The 16,641-nt window shown below is 42.0% G+C and overlaps 1 protein-coding gene across 1 annotated transcript in view; it reads right to left on the bottom strand.

Moving 5' to 3' along the window:
- The window catches only part of FNDC7 (fibronectin type III domain containing 7), a 30,536-nt gene extending 25,534 nt beyond the window's left edge, over positions 1–5,002 (bottom strand). The window contains exons 1-3 of the mRNA XM_002751163.6: positions 4,813–5,002; positions 4,291–4,309; positions 135–389 (exon numbers count right to left, since the gene is read on the bottom strand). Coding sequence (XP_002751209.2) covers positions 135–389; positions 4,291–4,309; positions 4,813–4,887 — 349 coding nt within the window. The 5' untranslated portion in view covers positions 4,888–5,002. The remainder of the gene's footprint in view (positions 1–134; positions 390–4,290; positions 4,310–4,812) is intronic.
- Between the last annotated feature and the right edge of the window lie 11,639 nt (positions 5,003–16,641).

Below are 16,641 nucleotides of genomic sequence, written 5' to 3'. Positions count from 1 at the left end.
GGTAGCTTTCACTTCTGGGCCCTGAATTGCAGGCACTCATGTGACACCAAATCACATTCTGCATTTGCAGCACCAGAATAACTGATCCAAGTCACAAGCAAACACTCAACGGAGGATGAGCATCCACCAGCCACCTGTCTTTGCCTGCTTTGGAGGTGATGCCTGGCTTCTCCCAGCAGCGCTGATGGATCTGATGGTGATTTCATACAAGGTTGCAGCCTTTAGTCCCGTCACAGTGCCTGGGGAATTGGCCACCATGGTTTCAATGACTGTGTCCCCATCTTCAGCTGTGAGGAGGTAACTGGTGGCACCCGGCACTGTAGCCCATTCTACAGTGATACTGTTGCTGATTTTTGAATATGCCTGATCAATAGTGGGTATTTCCGGAGCTGAAAGAGGTTTTAGAGTTATACATTAGCCAAGATACCTACAAGGGTGACTTCTTTCATCATTTTACTCTTCAAGATAAATCATTCTCATGCCTTCCTTCAGACATAAGCTTTGCCCTTATTATCCAGATCAAGGAAAAACAGAGAAAAACAAAGGCAAAGCTACTGTCCAGAAGAAAGCTAGAAAGTTCAACCCTCTCTTTCAGGGATGGGATTTCAGAGTTTTCCCCAGTTGCCTATGGAGAAATTTGTACTTTTTGTACCTTTAAAACAGCTAAATAAGAATGGGAAGTAATTACATAGGAAAGAACTCTGGGAAGAGAGAAAGAATGATTGAGAGGCTTTCTTTCAGAGGATTCTACTCTAGTTGGGCATTCTGTGAATTTTGCAGGCTGCTTTGCCATTGATCTCCCCTTTGGGTCCCACAGTCGTCCCACGGCCTCCAACTGGACCCATCTCCATTCCCCCGCCTCTGCCTCGTAGCTGTGGTCACTCTCTCACATACTTTGCACGTTTTCCAGATAACATTTAATACAATGGAGGAAGGAGGGAGGATCCAGTTCTTTGTTATAATTACTCGATAGCACTTTCTTTCATGTTATTATATTATCAGAGTGGAAGAATTCTCAGATTCTTTCATATAAAATAAAAGTAAACTTTATTCCCCATTTCTCTATCAAAATATCTGCCTCAGCACAAGAATGCGACAGGCCAGGCTACGGTTGGCCAGGGAGATATGGATGCTTATGTCATGCACTTCCACAAGGCATTCCTACACTTGGGAGTGTGGAGCAGGAGACACAGCACTGTAATCAGATAGACTACTTTACAAAATTTCATAGGCTCAAAAATGTGTTGGATATAGGAGATCCAAATGGAAGAAAAGGTCAAACAAAAATAGCTGGGTTTTATTTGAAAGTGGCATTTGGCCTTTCAGGTTTAATGTACTCCACTTGCTGGGTAAAATCATTATCTGCCAAATTCAAAACTAAAAGGAAGACAAACAAGCAGAACTATAGGGCAAAGAGGGAGAAGGAGTAAAGACAGACAGGTGATTCTCCAGTATCAGCTCCCCTTCTCCCAAAACCAAGTCCCCATGTGCACGATACAGACAACCTTCTCTTTTTGTACCAATAGCCCAGAGAGTTAGCTTTGGCAGCATCTCAGAAATAACCATGCTGCAAAAATGAACAAAGTCTCCTCTGTGCCCCGGCCAGACATTCCTTGAATATCACCCAGGATTGTCTCTTTTGCCATTGAAAGAAAATTACGACAGTTATATACACTGGGGGAAAGTCGCAGGCCTGCTCATCTTAGCCACTTGCCAGTGGAAGCCAATTCTGTAGGAAAGGGCTATGCTCCCTCTCTCCTCTGAGGAACGGAAAGCCCCAACAGGCACTCTCTCTTTCAACACAGGCCCACACACCCCTCTTCTGCTCCCCCAGGTAATTATCCTGTGCTATATGCCTTCTTTCCTCTAATTTTCTGGTGTCTCTGAACTCCTGTTTCCTCTGTCCCCACATTTAATCTTGTCTGCTATGTTAACAGTCCTGTTCACTGGAATAAACTAACTTCCTGGGAAAATGACAGCCAAACTAGCCACAGACACAGGAGGCTGATCCTGCATTCACGGAGTGGTTTGAAAGGCATCTAAAAGGTTAGCATGACACAGACTTTCCCCACAGGTCTGTCGTGGGGCCTGAGGGCTCCACAAAACTGGCCTCATGGAGTTGATCTGGGAGAGGCACATTTTATGGAAGTCATCGTGCAGGAAGCCAATGCAGCAGAATGCAACTCGGAGTTGTGTGGTGGGAAAATAGCAAAGGATCTGGATTCAGGAACTCTGGGTGTGAGCCCTGGCCCTGCTATTACTTTTGTGTGTGAAGGCATGCAAGTCATTGTACCTCTTCTAGACTTGTTTCCTTCCTTGGCAAATACAGATAATAAATACCTACATGTTAGGATTTACTTTGAAATGTAAAATATCTGCATTTTAGGATTGTTGTAAAGATTAAGTGAAATAGTGTATGTTAGGGCACTTGGAAAATAGGTACGCGCGCGTGTGTGTGTGTGTGTATGTGCGTGTGCACACACGTTTGTGTATGAGCCAAGACAAGTAAATTTTGATGGCTTTGGAAAAGCCAGACCATATGCACTGCAATGGAGGGGTCCTGTGAAAGTGGGATTCTGAGGAGTGTGGGGCAAACACAAGCTGGAGAGACAGACTGTCTGTTTTACATCTGGTTTTAGGGCAGGCTCTAACCACATCAACAGTGAAAGAAGATCAACACTTTTGTAGTATGTTGCCCTTTAAGAGAGGAGAAGTTTGAGTGTAAGGCTCCATAAAGTAGCAGCATTTCCTTACTCTTTCTTACTTCTATGTTTAGCCCACTGACTGGACTCATGAAAGAGAAAACTTTACTCCCTAGATGTGCAACCAAGAACTCTGATCAGTCAAAAATGAAACCCTTTGATTCTCAGCATCTGGGCATCTGTGCATTCTATCAGCTCAAAGAGATCTAAACGAGCCCACAAGGTCCCAGTGACCAGACACAGATACACAGCAATACCAGAGGCCAAAGAGAATCAAAATACACACAACCAAGTGAAACCTCCGATACAGTGTAACACATCCCACCTAGTGGAAAGCAGGACAGCTCAGTTAGCAGCAGCATCAGGAGCTTAGCCTGACCCGCCACTTCTCTAGAATAGTGCAGATGCTATGAGGACCAAAAAGCAGCCTGTTCTGAGGGCTTGGTGTGTCCTGGGTATGCTGGGACCATGTAAGAAACAACAGAGTTAGATTTTTGTTCACCCAAAGGCCACTTATTTAAAAAGCCACTTCGTATACAGCCAAGCAGTCCTTCCTATAGTTTCCTGGCTAATCCTAAAGATCTCTCAAGAATAAGACAAGTAAATAAGAATAAAGCAAGAAATACTAATTTTTTAAAGAGATGAGGTCTTGCTATGTTGCCTAGTCTCATCCTGAAATTCTAGCCTCAAGTGATCCTCCCATCTTGGCTATAATCAGGCATGAGCCTTGGTACCTGGCCAGGAAATAATTTTTAAAAACTTACTATATATGCATGAATTTTATGAAATTTCATGGCTCGGACATGTATCTATATCAAATTTTTAAATTGTCTTAATTTCACTTCCTTTTCTGTGGTGTAGACAAAATAATAAATAAAAATTGTTCCAATTTATGTTGAATCACTATGAGAATTTACTGGTGATATGGTTGATATTATGTGATTGCTACAGATAAACTAAAAATCCTCCTAAAAGTCAATTTCCTTTGCAGATACTTAGATTTATATCACGAGTGAGCTGGGAGGGGCCTCTAGAGAAATTACTTTTGCCTTCAGAAAGGCAAACGTATCTACTTTTGAAAGATGGAGATCAAATATTTTTAAAAGAGGGTCCCTTTTCAGCTCTGAGTGACTATTGTCTATATTTTAAGTATGCAATATTAGAAGTATAAAGCCTTTTTTAAAGTAGGGAATATTGACAATTTAATCAAATCTAAAATTTCTCATTTTTTCCTTTAATTCCCCAGAAGATAAACAAGAACATTTATATAAATTAGACTTTGTAAAATACCTTAATGAAATGATAATCATTATAATATTTCACACATGGCTATATATGAGAAAATGACTCTATACAGTACTCAGAACACTTTATAAAGATTTATCTTTCAAGTTCAATCCATTTATTTGTCTTACCAATCATCATCTCCCCCAGACCCAATATAGTGCTTAGCACCCAGTGAGTGCTCAGAAAATGTTGATTTTTTTTTTTCTCCTCTATCCTTTACATTTCAGGGTAGCCCGTAAATTAACAATGGAAATTAAAATCAAATACGAGGAAGAGAAACTTGCATGTCAGAAAATTGTACCTGATTTTAATGAAGCAACCTGAAAAAGAAAGTTTAGAAAATTAGCACCATACAGAAAAACAACACTTGAGCAAATGTAAAGCATGAATAAAAGCGGTTATAAATTAATCACAAGATTTTCATACCTAATGTGGGCAGGTTTTCTATCCACACAAGTGTTTATCTGCACAAATAATTTACCAGCACCCAAATCTACCACAAAGCAACTCTAAATAGAATTTAGAGGCTGGAGGCAGATCCCATTACTATTTCATTTTTTTCCCTTTGAATCTGCCTATTGAACAAAGTCAGTAGCTGCTGACAGATTTTTCAAAAATCTTTGTTCTTAAAATATAATGATAATCTTGTTTTCTTTCTCTATTTTATGGCATTAAATTTCAAACAGGCAAACATAGACAACCTGGGTACCAAAAGTATTTCGATTTCTATCTCCCCATTTCCCAACTCCTCAAAAAAAGGAGAGAAAATGTGTCTTTCCCTTTTCTCCTAAATAATTGCAGGTAGTTGGAATGATGAACTCACCATTTTAAGACAGATAAGAATGAATCCAATCAAAGTCAAACATGTCTCCCGTCCACCAGCCATCCTGTTGAACATATTATTCACATGGCACAAAACAAAGCAATCAGGGTCCTCTTTGGCCCCCAGGCATATAACACCGTTGGTCGCTGGGGATGTGGGACTGTGATGCTGGGAAGAGACCCTAGGAAGTAGCTCCTCCCCTTCAGTGTGGAGTTGACCTGTAACTAGGGGCACTTGGAGACTGGCAGGGACAGGTATTTCAAAGACTGAAAAGAAGAAGAGAGTTGGAGAAAGCCACGCCAAGCGGGCCAAAAAGCTCCTGTAACCTTGGTTTCAAAGTAATATGTAGAAGATCTTTCTTTTTAAAAAAATTTCTGTCTAAATAAAAATTCTAGAGAGCTGTACAGAAAATTGTTGATATGGTAGAATAATTATTTTAAACTCGGGGATCCCAACCAATTTTATTTTTCTTTTCTTTTCCACCTTTATTTGTTGTTGTTAACTTTTAGTTCAAAATAAGTGATCGGTCCTGCTTCCAGGAAGAATTTGCTGCAGAACTTCAACATGGACGATGAAAGGGCAGGAGCATGTCCCTGCACTGAGATAGTGAGAGGTCCCTAGTGAGTACGTTAATTTATCCAGTACAGGTGCCTGTACGGAACTGCAGGTGGTACAGGGTATGGGTAAATTTAACGTACTCACTAGGGACCTCTCACTATCTCAGTAAATTTTTCTTTTTCTTTCTTTCTTTTTTTTTTTTTAGAGAGACAGGGCCTTGCTATTTTGCCAAGCAGCCTCCAACTCCTGGGCTTAAGCAATTCTCCCACCTCTGCCTTCTGAGTAGCTGGAACTACCGGCATGCACCACTGTGTCTGTCTATTTCCTTTTATTTCCAGAGATATTTTCCTAGTTCAGGCTTTTGATAATAATTAGCATTTACTCTAAGAATTACAATATATAATTCTAACAATGAACTGGTACATAAATGAGTAATAAACATAATTAACTGGCTTGTCTGAAATCACACAAGAATCAAATGATCAAACTAGAATTAAAATGCTCAGTCTGACTTCTGCTTTCAACCACGATGGGATTACAAAAAAGGAAAAAGAACTGGATTTACCCTCCTGACTTTAAGATATATTATAAAGCTAAAATAAAATAGAGACCAGGTGGTATTGGCATGAAGATAGATAAATAGATCAATGGGACAAGAGTCCAAAAATAAACCCATATGTATACAGATAACTGATTTTCAACAAAGATACAAGGCTGCCCAAAGGAGAAAGACTAGACGTTTCAACAGATGGTGCTGGAACAACTGGATAACCATATACAGAAAACATAAACTGTGATCCATACCTCACACCATATTAAAAAAAAAACTCAAAATAGGTCATAGATCTAAATGTAGCACACCTGAAATTATAAAACATCCAGAAAAAATGCATAAAAGAAAATTTTTGTGATGTTGAGTTAGATGATGATTTCTTATATACAATACTGAAAGTATAGTCCATTTTTAGAATTTGATAAATTGGACTTCATTAAAATGAAGAATTTCTGCACTATCAAGGGAATGAAAAGATAAGCCACAGACTAGGGGAAAATAATTGCAAATCATGTATCTTATAAAGGACTTGTATCATGTGTGTGTGTATGTGTGTGTGTGTGTGTGTGTGTGTGTCTGTGTGTGTGTATTCTCAAAACCCAGTAATAAGAAAACAACTCAATATAAAATGGACAAAAGATATGAACAAACACTTCACAAAAGAAGACATACTCCCAGAAAATAAAGGAAAAAATCCTCAACATCACTGTCATTAGCAGAATGCAAAAAATATATATTTTTTTGAGACAGGGTCTCACTCCATCACCCAACCTGGAGTGTAGTGGCACAATCACAGCTCATTGCAGCCTTGACCTGCCAGGCTCTAATGATCCTCGAACTTCAACCTTCTGAGTAGCTGGGACTGCAGGTGTGCACCACCATACCTGGCCAATTTTTGTATTCTTTGTAGAGATGGAGTTTCACCATGTTGCCCGGGCTCATCTCAAACTCCTGGGCTTAAGCCATCTGCCTACCTTAGCCTTCCAAATTGCTGGGATTATAGGCATGAGCCATTGCACCGAGCCCAGAGAATGCAAATTAAAACCAGTGAGATACCACTACATACTTATTAGATGTCTAAAATTAGAAGCTAGTCATAGGAGCTATGCCTGTAATCCCAGAACTTTGAGAGGGCAAAGCAAGAGGATCACTTGAGGCTAGGAGTTTTGAGAACAGCCTCAGCAATATCGTGGGACCCTGCCTGTACAAAAAATTTTTAAAAATTAGCCAGATGTGGGGACATAAACCTGTAGTCCCAGCTACTTGGGAGGCTGAGGCAGGAGGATCACTTGAACTCAGGAGATCAATGCTGCAGTGAGCCATGATTGCACCACTGCATTCCAGCCTGGGCAACAGAGTGAGACCCTGTCTCAAAAAAAAAGTAAGTCAGTAAATAAATAAATAAACAATAAAACTAGAAAGACTGCATATACTAAGCATTGGCAAGGATGTGGAACAACCAGAAATCTCATACCTGGTAAGAATGAAAAATGGTGCATTCACTTTGGAAAATAATTTGGCTATTTCTTAAAAAGTTAAACACATACGTATTAAATGACCTAACCATTTCCTACCAATACTAACTCCTAGGTATTGACTCAAAAGAAATGAAAGCAATGTCCATGCAAAACATACAGAATATTCACAGTAGCATTATTTTTAATAACCCCCAAACTCTAAGCAAACCAAATGTCTGTCAGCCAAAGTAAGTAATAAACAAATGAAATCTTTCTCAGCAAAAAAAAGGAACACAGAAAAACATGGATGAATCTCAAAAAAAGTCAGACAAAAAAAGAATACAGATGGTTTGATCCCATTATATAAAATTCTAGAAAATGCAAACTACTCTTAAAAACAGAAAGCAAATCAGTACTTGCCTGGGGATGGGGAATAGCAGGAAAGAGGGATTACAAAAGTGCAAGAGGAAGCTCCTGGGGATTAAAAATATATTTATTATGTGAATTGTGGTGCTGGCTTTATGAGTGTATACATATGTAAAAATGTATTGAGTATGGCCGGACGCGCGGTGGCTCACGCCTGTAATCCCAGCACTTTGGGAGGCCGAGGCGGGTGGATCACAAGGTCAAGAGATCGAGACCATCCTGGTCAACATGGTGAAATCCCGTCTCTACTAAAAATACAAAAAATTAGCTGGGCATGGTGACGCGTGCCTGTAATCCCAGCTACTCAGGGGGCTGAGGCAGGAGAATTGCCTGAACCCAGGAGGCAGAGGTTGCGGTGAGCCAAGATTGCGCCATTGCACTCCAGCCTCGGTAATGAGAGCGAAACTCCGTCTCAAAAAAAAAAAAAAAAAAAAACCGTGCAATTTATTATATGCTACTTATATCTAAATAAAGCTGTTTTCAAAAATCAGTCTAACTCCAAAACCTTAAGCTCCTTCCACTAAACCACTCTGCCTTATGAGCTGATTACTATGAATTTAAGACATTTCAATTTGTGTACCCAACAAATATATGTTCACGTATTGGTAGCTAATGAAGACCGAGAACTGTTTGGGACACAGGAGATACAAACAAACCAGAACTCAGTCCTCTTGGAGCTTGCACTCTAGTAAAGGAAGGTCAAACAAAGCGGCTAACATAATAAAATATGTCAAGTGTTGCTAAATGTTATGAAGAAAAAGCGGAGTGATAGGAGAGAATATTGAAGGATAGAGTTCTAGCTTATATACGGCTGTTAGGGAACACCTCTCTGGCAACCAGATGCTTGAGCATAGGCCTAAGGGAAGTGAAGGAGTGCATCCTTTGGAAACCTAGGAAAAGAACATCCAGGCAGAAGGAAGAGGAAGTGCAAAAGCCCCGAGGAGGGGAGCAACTTGGTTAGAACAGCCTGTGCATCATGCCCCCGGCAGCGGGGAATGTTGGTGGCTGACAGCTCCAGCTGAATCTCTTGCAGGCCTGCCCTTGGCTCATGAAAGCTGCCGGCCTCAAAGTCAAACCTGCTCCCTAGGCCACCCGCAGCGGTGATTGGTAGATAAAGGAATGTTTGTGCACCTGGCCTGAATTCAGGACAACTCTGGAGGGGACCTGGATGGTACACCAAGGCATCCACGTGGGCAACAGAGGCACCTAGGGTGCAACATTTAAAGAAGCACTCAAAGTTCCAGAGGCGGACAGCATAAACCCCTTGAGTGCGGCACTGGGGGTGACCACAAACAGGACCAGTCATGTTCAGTCACTTGAGTAGACAGAGAGTTGTATCTAACTTGGATTTGGGTATTACTAGACAAGTGTGATGGAGACCGCAGCAAGGGAGTTAAGTATTTACAAGGCTGTGATTTATAATATTGGACAATGGAAACGAAGCTGGGTAAGCTGGCTGCAAGGAATGGTGGCTTGTAATATCTCACTGCAATGGAGGCTAAAGGGGCTGCAGTGGAATGAATGGAGGAGGAATAGAATGGAGGACCCAGGAGAGTTAAAGAATTGTTGGAGAGCATCTTAGAGAAAGTAAGCAGGAAATATGGGAGTTGGTGATTAGAGAACGGGATGCTTGAAATGGAAACCTTGGAAAGGTGCCAGTCAGTGATGATGGGCAGGTCTGTGATGTAACCATGGAAAGTGGCAGATGAAGGAAAAAAATCGTTGGAGGTCAAGAGGTCAAAAAATTGAGAGGTCTGAGTATTGGAAAGATTGTCCAGTGGACACTGGAATCACTTTATGGCAAGAGTGGTGAAAGAGGTATTGCGCCATCTATTAAACTCTGTAAGTATTAAAATATTAGCTATGGATGATATAGACAACTGAGGGACAGTAGATGGTGTAATCTGATGACATGTGTTTTATAGGACCCAGGGGGTTCAGGAAAGAGAGAGAAACAATGGTGTGGAAGTACAATGATTTTAAAGAAATGCGTTAGGAAAGATAATTATTGTGCTAGCAACTGTTTCTGGCTAATGTCAACTTCTTGGTTGTCAAAATAGGTAATGAGTTTTATCGCTGAACTGTTCCATTGGGAAGCAATGCAAATAAGGCAGTCTCTTTTGTAGTATGAATTTATTTTAAAGCTTTGAATGACCAAATTTACCAACTGTCTGAAATTCTCCCTTCAGGATTGAGATTCTGCAGAGCAGTGAATGCAAGAATTTCGATAATGAAGGGAATGGACCTAAGATAACCAAGAAGGGAAACAGCTACCAGAGTAAGTCTATTTAAACATTATTAGTGTACTAATAAGGTAATACCAGGAAACTGAAGATTAGTAAATAATGCAAAGGCCAGGAGAGGGACTGAAAATATAAAGATAAGAGTCTGGACTGGAAGAGAGAGAAAATGTGAGGATGCTACATTCAAGAATCATCCAAAGACAAAAAAAGAAAAAAAAAAAACAAACAAAAAACAAACAAACAAAAACAAAAAAGAATCAAGCACTTTCCAGCCCACACGTGCCTGTGTCCATGCTTCCTGACACCCAACCTCCTTCACTAAGCTCATACACACTCTTTTAGCTTCTGTTACTTGGTGTGCAATTCCAGATATCAAATCTGTGATTAGTTAGAATTAGGTTTTGCTGTAATCCCAGCTGCTCAGGAGGCTGAGGCAGGAGAATTGCCTGAACCCAGGAGGCGGAGTTTGCGGTGAGCCGAGATCGCGCCATTGCACTCCAGCCTGGGTAACAACAGCGTAACTCCGTCTCAAAAAAAAAAAAAAGAATTAGGTTTTGCTGAGAGTGGACAGAAAACCTGTAACAGTGGCTTAACCACAAGTTTCTGATATAAAATAGTAGAGGCAAAGCCTCCAGGAGTGGCATGGCAATTCTATTCCATGGAGACCTGAGACCCAGGCTCCTTTTTCCTCTTTAGTCTGCCATCCTTAGAATGAGGCCCTCCTTCTTTTTGGTCTAAGATAAGGTTCCAGCTATCACATTAAAGTTAAGCAGCAGAATTCAGTGAGAGGAGACAGAAAAGAAGAGACTAATGATACATGCCAGCAATCTCTATTGGGGATCAGTTGGCAGTCTACTACACAAATGAATGAATAAATGAATGTGATTGGGTGCATAGGTAGATTAGCCAAGGGCTGAATTTAAAACATATAATAGAAAGATACAGAGGTGCGGTGGTTCACGTCCATAATCCCAACACTCTGGGAGGCCAGGGCAGGTGGATCACTTGAGCCTAGAAGTTTGAGACCAGCCTGGGCAACATGGAGAGACCCCATCTCTACCAAAGATATAAAAAATTATCCAGGTGTGGTGGCATGTGCCTGTAGTCCCAGCTACTTGGGAGGCTGAGGTGGAAGGAGTGCTTGAGCCCAGGGAGGTCAGGGCTGCAGTGAATATGAATATGAAATGAATATGGAGATGGAGTAGGAACTTCAGAAACTAGTAAATATTTGAAGCAGCCATTGTAGGGGAGAGAAAAAAGAATTGTTTAGGAATATAGAAGAAATATAGAGTAGGATTGACTGTCCAGGAAAAAATTGGAAACTGCAATATTGGTGGCCCTAATCCATAATATAGTCTTCCATCATGCCCCTACGTCCCCCTTCTGCTGAGGGCAGACCCTTTCTACCAAAGAAAAGGAACTGTATAAAACTTTCTTTATGGGCCAGGCCTTGTATCTCATGCCTGTAATCCCAGCTCTTTGGGAGGCCAAGGTGGGACGATTGCTTGAGCCCAAGAGTTCCAGACTAGTCTGGGCAATGCAGTGAGACCCCATCTCCACAAAAAATTAGCTAGGCGTGGAGGTGCATACCTGTAGTCTCACCTACTTGGGAGGCTGAGGTGGGAGGATCACTTGAGCCCGGGAAGTTGAGGCTGCAGTGAGCTGTGATTGTGTCACTATACTCCAGCCTGGGCAACAGAGTAAGACTGTGTCCCAAACAAACAAGCAAATAAACTCCGTTTTCTTTTTTAAGTTTTTTGCTCAAATTAAATAGATGATATTTTCTTGCTGGCATTAACAAGAATAGACAGATTAAAAACTCAGTGTTAGGACATATTAGGAAAATGCTTACTGATTAGGGATTCCTGATTATTATAATAAAAGACATCAGAGTTAGGCTCCTGGGTCCAGGGAAGAGAAACTCAGGCTACCTTAAGGAAAACAGAGAAATTGCAAGGATATCCACTGATCAGACTGGGAAAAAACTAGAAGGAAAAAGCCAGCAGGAAGTGAGGCAGCTTCAGGGTCCAGTGACTCTTTCACACGGCCACTGTTGTAAGACAACTATGTCCACTCTTCTAAGGACTGGCCAATTCTTAGTTTTCAGTCAAAATTCTCAAAGCAGCCTATGTGATTCACTTAAACAATTCTCAACAAACTTCTTGGACTGAGCCCTTTATACTAGACTAGTTCATCAGCTAGCCAAAGGAGGCAGCATCGGTATGATTGGCATCATTTTAATACATTATATCATTCAGGGTCCAATCCAGAGACAGAAAACACAAAATAACTCCAAGAGGGAAAGTTCCATATAAAGAATTATTAACTAGTAATGGGATTAATTATTAAAGGTAAAGAGAACTCTTAAAAAATACGGTAATAGTGGATGCAGGGAGCAGCCATTACCTCTCGTGCTGAGGCGGAGGATCCAAGAAAAGAACAGATTTGGGAGAAGTGGCCAGGGTCACACCTGTAATCTCAGCACTTTGGGAGGCCAAGGAGGGAGGATTGCTTGAGGCCAGGAGTTCAAGATCAGCTTGGGAAACACAGTAAGGCCCCATTCCTATGAAAAAAAAAAAAAATTGGCCAGTTGTAGTGGCAACCATAGTCCTTCCTAGCCACTCAGGAGGCTGAAGTGGGAGGATGGCTTGAGCCTTGGTTGAATCTACAGCGAGCTATGATTGTGCCACTGCACTCCAGCCTGGGTGACAGAGCAAGTCTCTGTCTAAAACAACAATAACCATCAAAAAAACAAAAAACCAAAACCAAAAAGAAAAACGTTTGGGAGATGTTCCCTTGCAAGGTCAGACCTTGTTGGAGAGGGTGCAGTTGTAGCTTCTCAGCAAATGCTGAGATGCTGAAGGTGGGAGCTGGAGAGCAGAGGGTATCAACAAAACTAGCTAGGACACCACCACTGGGGTGCCACTGAGACTTACTGGGAAACCTGTGGGGTCCTGCTGAAACTGCTGGGCAGCTGCCTGCTGGAGCCCTAGCAAACTTGCTAGGAAGCTGGCAGGGGAACTAGTGGACTTGTGGGGAACTCCTACTTCTCTCAATGAGATGCTACGAAAATTTGCTGGGGGCTTTGTATCACTGGGTGCTCTACATGCCACTGGCCACTACACAATGCAGAAGCAAAATGAAAAAAGAAAACACATCTCCCTCCAGCATCTTCCACTGACAAGCTTAAGATTATGCCAGCTGGCAACAGAAAAATGTTTAAAAGTCCAGGTCCAGAATCACAAAGCTGGGAAATAAAAGGTGGATGTGGAGCTAGAAAATGTGTAGATAACTGGCACATCCGGAACTCACTGGCTGTCTCTGCACAAGGTTCAGCATAACTCATGGAACACTTCATTCAGGAAATGTTCACTGAACCAGTACCTGGATTGACTGGATGAGTGCTGCATTTAAGACATCCCTTCTATTGGTATAGTTGAAAATCCAGGACACTGACTTTGAAATTCCTTGTTTTTCTTTTTTTTTTGAGACGGAGTTTTGCTCTTGTTACCCAGGCTGGAGTGCAATGGCGTGATCTCGGCTCACTGCAGCCTCCGCCTCCTGGGTTCAGGCAATTCTCCTGCCTCAGCCTCCTGAGTAGCTGGGATTACAGGCGCGCGCCACCATGCCCAGCTAATTTTTTGTATTTTTAGTAGAGACGGGGTTTCACCATGTTGACCAGGATGGTCTTGATCTCTTGACCTCATGATCCACTCGCCTAGGTCTCCCAAAGTGCTGGGACTACAGGCGGGAGCCACCGCCCCTGGCCCTGTCTTTGAAAATTCTAAATGAGAGGGAAGGAGAAGACAAGAGATCTTCCCTTGCATTAGCTCAGCAAGCACTGTTTGCTTTCACCTAGATTATATGTTTATTTTGGATGTCAGGGGTTCACAGCTGATGGAGTTTGTTGGAGGGCGGTGGCAGGGATGTGTGTGACTAATTCCACTGACTCAAGAAATAGAGAAATAATTCAGCTTCATAATGGCCAGAAGAACAAGAATCAGCCAAGGAAAACAACTGAAGATTGGTGGACTTTAAGTATCTACAGATCAGGGAAGCTCATGTAAGGATTTCTTTACAATAAGTAGTTCTTTTTCCAGTCATTGGCAAAACCTCAGGGTTTACATGAAATGCTAAGTCATGTTTAAGGTCAGTTCTTTTTTTACAATAGGCTGAAAAGGCACCTTCCACCCCCCCAACACACACACACACACACACACACACACACACACCCCTATATGTATCTGTGCGATACATTGTGGATCATGATTATGCAAATAGAAATCCTTTGAATATCAATGCTCTGAGAAATCAAATAATAGATTTTAAGTCAGCCATGATGCTAACATTTTCCATTTGTGTTCATGCCGTCATGCATGTCGTTTCCCACAATAATAAATGTTGACAGACAATGGTCCCAATAAATGCCATATCAGAGGTACTTGCAAAGTGCTATGGGACCTTACAGGACCGAATGATGGAGGGGGAATTCCAGAGACTGACACTATCAAGAAGTGTTTCTTGCCACATGAAATCAGCTCCACTTAAGAGGTCCTATAATTTAGTCATTCAAGGCTGATTTCAGCATTTACATGACAGAATCAAACTAGGGCCAGAATCACGCCCACCAGTTGGCCAATATCACCTGACAATGGGCCAACTAGTCAGTGAGGTTGTACGTTGGCATCAGCTGAAAGACATATAAACCGCCAGCGGTGGGACCTCATCTCTACTAACCAAAAACTTTATATTCATAAAGGACAACTTTTAGGGAAGAGAATTAAGTGAATACAATTGCCATTTTTTCTTCCTCTGCACCTTTAAGTAAAAAAAAAACAAAACAAAATAAATACTCCCTTTGGAACTAACTGCCTAAGTATTCTTAGGAACTTAAATTTTTGGTTTATCATGCTATTAACTCCCAAATACTGTATATCTAAGCATAGCTTAGATTTTAAAAAAAATCAGTTAATGAACAGAACCGATGTCCTAGGGCAGTTCGTGAGTTCCTTTGAAACTACACACAAATTTTAGGGTACTTTTTTTTTTCTTGATAGTCTCCCTCTGTCGCCCAAGGTGGAGTGCAGTGGTGAGATATCGGCTCACTGCAACTTCTGCCTCCCAGGTTCTAAGCGATTCTCCTGCCTTGGCCTCCTGAGCAGCTGGGACTACAGGCACCCACCACCAACCCCTGCGTTTTTGTTTGTTTTTTTTTTTTGAGACGGAGTCTTGGTCTGTCACCCAGGCTGGAGTGCAGTGGTGTGATCTCGGCTTGCTGAAACCTCCGCCTCCTGAGTTCAAGCGATTCTCCTGCCTCAGCGTCCTGAGTAGCTGGGACTACAGGAGCATGCCACCACACCTGCCTAATTTTTGTATTTTTAGTAGAGACAGGGTTCGCCATGTTGGCCAGGCTTGTCTCAAACTCCTGACCTCGTGATCTTCCTGCCTTGGCCCCTCAAAGTGCTGGGATTACAGGCATGAGCCACTGCACCCAGACGGGTACTTTTTTAAAAGACAGAATTGTATCTTTCATCAGATTCCTAAAAAATGGGCCCAGAACTCAAAAGTTAAGAACTGTTGCCTTAGAGGAACTGAGGAACTAACCCAGAGTGAGATAAACTGGGCAACATTAAAATGAACTCCCCCCCCCCCCCCCCCCCCCCGCCCCGAGACAGAGTCTCTCTGTGGCCCAGGCTGGAGGGCAATGGCGCTCACCGAAACCTCCGCCTCCCGTGTTCAAGTGATTCTCCTGCCTCAGCCTCCAGAGTAGCTAGGATTACAGGCGCCTGCCACCACGCCAAGCTAATTTTTGTATTTTTAGTAGAAACAGGGTTTCACCATGTTGGCCAGGCTGGTCTCAGACTCCTGAACTCAGGTAATCTGCCCGTCTTGGCCTTCCAAAGTGTTGGGATTTCAGGCGTGAGCCACTGTGCCCAGCCTAAAATGAACATTTTATATTAAAAATTAAGGTTGATGGTATACTACCCCGTGTATATAAAATTTAATTCCAAACTGAACATTAAAAGCCAGGCAAAGATATTAATACATGGAAAGGTGAAATCATTTCAGTTGAGTACAAAAACTGGATGGAGGATGCTAGTTATATTAAGCTGTATTTTTTTTTTAATTATAGGTTCTGGGATACATGTGCAGAACGTGCAGGTTACATAGGTATACACATGCCGTCATGGTTTGCTGCACCCATCAACCCATCATCTACATCGGGTATTTCTCCTAATGCTATCAGTCCCCTAGCTCCCTACCATCTCACAGGCCCCAGTGTGTGATGTTATCCTCCCTGTGTCTAAGTGTTCTCATGTCTCAAGAAATGTGAGATGTCTTTCATAGCCACTTGTTTTCCCAGTTTCTAAGGAAGCCACTCTCCAAATAAATCATGCATAGGTATAGCAATAACTAGCATAATTTACATGTTCTCATACCTACCATAATTTTCCTCAAAAGCAAACATTATTTAAAAATCATTTAAGAAGGGCTGGGCGTGGTGGCTCACACCTGTAATTGCAGCACTTTGGGAGGCTGAGGTGAGCGGATCACTTGAGGCCAGTTCAAGACCAGCCTGGCAACATGGTGA

This window comes from Callithrix jacchus, chromosome 7 (genome assembly GCF_049354715.1).
Source record: "Callithrix jacchus isolate 240 chromosome 7, calJac240_pri, whole genome shotgun sequence".
Lineage (NCBI taxonomy): Eukaryota > Metazoa > Chordata > Mammalia > Primates > Cebidae > Callithrix > Callithrix jacchus.
The sequence above is the reverse complement of the archived record's forward strand: the minus strand, read 5'-3'. Positions and strand labels throughout refer to the sequence as shown.